This window comes from Rosa chinensis, chromosome 7 (genome assembly GCF_002994745.2).
Source record: "Rosa chinensis cultivar Old Blush chromosome 7, RchiOBHm-V2, whole genome shotgun sequence".
In the NCBI taxonomy this organism is placed as follows: Eukaryota; Viridiplantae; Streptophyta; class Magnoliopsida; order Rosales; family Rosaceae; genus Rosa; species Rosa chinensis.
In genome coordinates, this window is record NC_037094.1 from 28,067,981 (window position 1) to 28,071,104 (window position 3,124).

A 3,124-nucleotide genomic window follows, 5' to 3' on the forward strand; every position below is an offset into this window, starting at 1 on the left:
GACAATATATTAAAATTGTAATTTCAACCCAAGTAATTTGATAATTGAAGTAATATTAAAGTCTTTTAATAAAAGATGAAAAAACATAGTAAAAAAGAGTTAAGAGTGAATCTAATAATAAATTATTCACTAGATTTTTTCCGTCACCTAATTAAATTCATTAATGTCATTGATCTACTTAAAGTTTGGTGTTAGAAGATCATAATGTGGCAACATACATTACGTGAATTGAAAATAAAATTTATATTTTTCTTACATGACATGATACCTAAAATTGAGGCTTTAAATTCTAGGCCTCATTGGGACCCCCTACCCCCTATTGCGGTATTTCCCTATTACATACTTGAATCCTAGCTATACTTTTATTCTTCTAACGGTCTAACCTAGCCTTCTAATTATCCTCATATTTATTAATTAAAAAAAAAAAACAAAATTCATTGTAGCGGTCCTAGCGGAAATGACTAAAAATTAACTGGATACACTTCGATCTCCTTTTCTTGGACGCCTCAACTTCCTCCTCGCTTCATTATAAAAATACACGATAGAGAGGGTCTTACAGTTCCTCTCGAGTTCTTCAAAGCAAGTTGCCGCATACTCTGAAACCCTAATCTCCCAAACTCTCTGAAACCATGTCGTCAAAAATTGACAACCCTGCAGAAACCACATCATCAAACACCGAAAACCCTGCTGCAACCACATCGTCGGATAAGAAGATTATAACCCTGAAGAGCTCCGATGAAGAGACTTTCGATATTGAAGAGGTGGTGGCCCTTGAATCGCAGACAATCAAGCACATGGTGGAGGATGACTGCGTCGACAATGGCATCCCTCTGCCGAATGTGACAGGTGCCATTCTAGCCAAGGTTATTGAGTATTGCAAGAAGCACGTAGAGGAGGGGACCGCGGAGCTCAAGACTTGGGACCGTAAGTACATCGACGTCGACCAGAACGTACTCTTTGATCTCATATTGGCAGCCAACTATCTGAATATAAAAGGGCTGCTGGACTTGGCTTGCCAGCAAGCGGCGGACATGATCAAGGGAAAGACTCCGGAGGAGATTCGCAAAACTTTCAACATCAAGAATGACTTCACTCCTGAGGAAGAAGAGGAGGTTCAGAGGGAGAACCAATGGGCTTTTGAGTGAAGCAGAGGGCTTTTGTGGAAGAAGATTCGATCGCTTTCGCTTCTAGGGTTTTTTCGTATTTTATTTTATTTTTGGAAATTGAATTGTTTCGAGTTTATGGTTTTTTTTGTTTTTGTGTGTGTGTCCGTGTGTGTCTGTGTCTGTGTGTGTGGCGTTATTTGGTTGGTTGAGTCGCGCATGATTTCTGGCTTTATAGGAGTTTTGATTTAATGATTTCGTTTATTTGCATTTCGAAGGATTAGAAGTAAGGAAAATGCTTTTATACGTTTCAATTAACAGGGGGCATGCAACATTGCAACTCATTACGAAACAATCAGTTTTCATAATCAATGGGAATATAGTTACGCCAATGCCATTAACTGAATCAAAATCCTATACATCTTTCCTGGAGTTGTGGCTATTAGACCATTATTCACTACAACAAGTACCAATACGTGCAATTTAATACCACTTATAATGGCTGATAGATTTGTGTCCTCACACAGACTCACAAGCTAGATACGCCTCCGCAGCCTCCTGCAATGCCAACAACTCTTTGCTCTGGAAACAGTCACCACTCGGGAAGTTACGGTGGGCAATATTCGCGAACAAGTCTCTTGAATGGCAGTTTACGTATCTGGAACTCTGTACTATTGTAGTGCTTAGGGATTTGACGAAGAGCAACAGTACCAGGGCGAATTCTGTGAGGCTTCTTAACACCTCTGTGGTGGTTGGGGCAAACTTTCGAGCCAACTTGGTAGCCAGATGCTTCCCTGGAGCCTTTCTGCCTGTTGACTGGCAAGCAATTTGCTTAGTACTAGCCATCTAGATCTCCTGCTTCCTGAACTTGATGAGACAACAAGCAAGTAAACTTCTCGATGTCAATATTTCATGCCATAATCATATTGATGGTATGTAGCAAAGTAAGTTGAAACTAGGAGCTAATGTAATCCAACAAGGAAGAGGAAACACAGATAAATTTCTCCAGGAAAATTGACTCCTATAATTCATTTCAATTTGATCTTGGTTAGGAATTGAAGTTGTTAAACGAAAAAGGTGAAATAACTAAATACTCTTTAAAAACACCCACACACACACACACCTTTTTTTTTTTTTTGAAATAAGGGCAATGCAGCTGCCCTTAGGCCTTCTTAATGAAACTGATGAACAAACTAAACAGGGGGGACATAGTGCCTAAACCCCATAATACAATGCACATTAAGAGGACCTCTCGAATAATAACAGGAGTCTCTACAACTAAAATGTATTCATACAAGCACCAAATAGCAAAGAGTGTCATATCGACTACTCCATTTGCTTTACAATAACGGTGGCACATCGAAAAGTTAAAGCAGTGCCGTAAAACCAATAAAGTAGATTTTCCAATATGCTGACGACGGGAAAGAAATCCGCCAACACGTTGTTTCATCCTGCCACCAGGAGGTTGCAACCAATGCATGATTCGCCGCCTCGCTAGGGCAGACAAGGCATACTGAGTATGCAGACCCAGACATAGGCCTCATCATATGGCCCTTGGGCCCAAAGCCCGCCCTAAGCCCTCCCGGCCAGGCCTTTCCATTAGGGCGGGCCGGCCCAACCATTTCTAAAATAGGGTAGTGTATGGGTCATACAAACGAAACCCGACCCTACCCTACGGCCCCGCTCCATTGAGCCCGTAAGGGCTAGCCCCGGCTCGACCCTAAAAGCCCGGCCTTAAAATTTAATATTATATTTTTGTTATTTTCTATTACAATATTACATGTGTAAAAAACTATAGAAGTTTTCATGAATTATTTGAATCTGCCATATTACAAAAAATTGGTCTCTTAAATCAAGTCTGTGTGTTTAAGGCCTAAAGGCGAAGCCCAACTGTCCAAGTCCAACTCAAGTAGCGATAGGGCAAAAGCAAAGCCTAGACATCGTCATCCCACTATCGACTATCGAGTCTCTCTCAAAGGCCACCTCTCTCTCAAACACTCTTTCAGACCCTCTCTTCCTTC

The 3,124-nt window shown here is 40.9% G+C and overlaps 2 protein-coding genes across 2 annotated transcripts; one reads left to right on the plus strand and one right to left on the minus strand.

Moving 5' to 3' along the window:
• Positions 1-575: 575 nt before the first annotated feature.
• Positions 576-1,352, plus strand: LOC112180492 (SKP1-like protein 1A). Its single transcript, XM_024319052.2, has one exon. It carries the CDS (start codon positions 630-632, stop codon positions 1,143-1,145), a length of 516 nt encoding a protein of 171 aa, XP_024174820.1. The 5' UTR covers positions 576-629; the 3' UTR covers positions 1,146-1,352.
• A 270-nt stretch (positions 1,353-1,622) lies between these two features.
• LOC112177730 (histone H3.3a-like) lies at positions 1,623-1,949 on the minus strand. The gene has a single exon (XM_024315990.1). It carries the CDS (start codon positions 1,947-1,949, stop codon positions 1,623-1,625), a length of 327 nt encoding a protein of 108 aa, XP_024171758.1.
• Between the last annotated feature and the right edge of the window lie 1,175 nt (positions 1,950-3,124).

Excerpts from the sequence above, each read along its gene's own strand:
- LOC112180492 (XM_024319052.2), top strand. The coding sequence starts at position 630 with ATGTCGTCAAAAATTGACAACCCTGCAGAAACCACATCATCAAACACC.
- LOC112177730 (XM_024315990.1), bottom strand. The coding sequence starts at position 1,949 with ATGGCTAGTACTAAGCAAATTGCTTGCCAGTCAACAGGCAGAAAGGCT.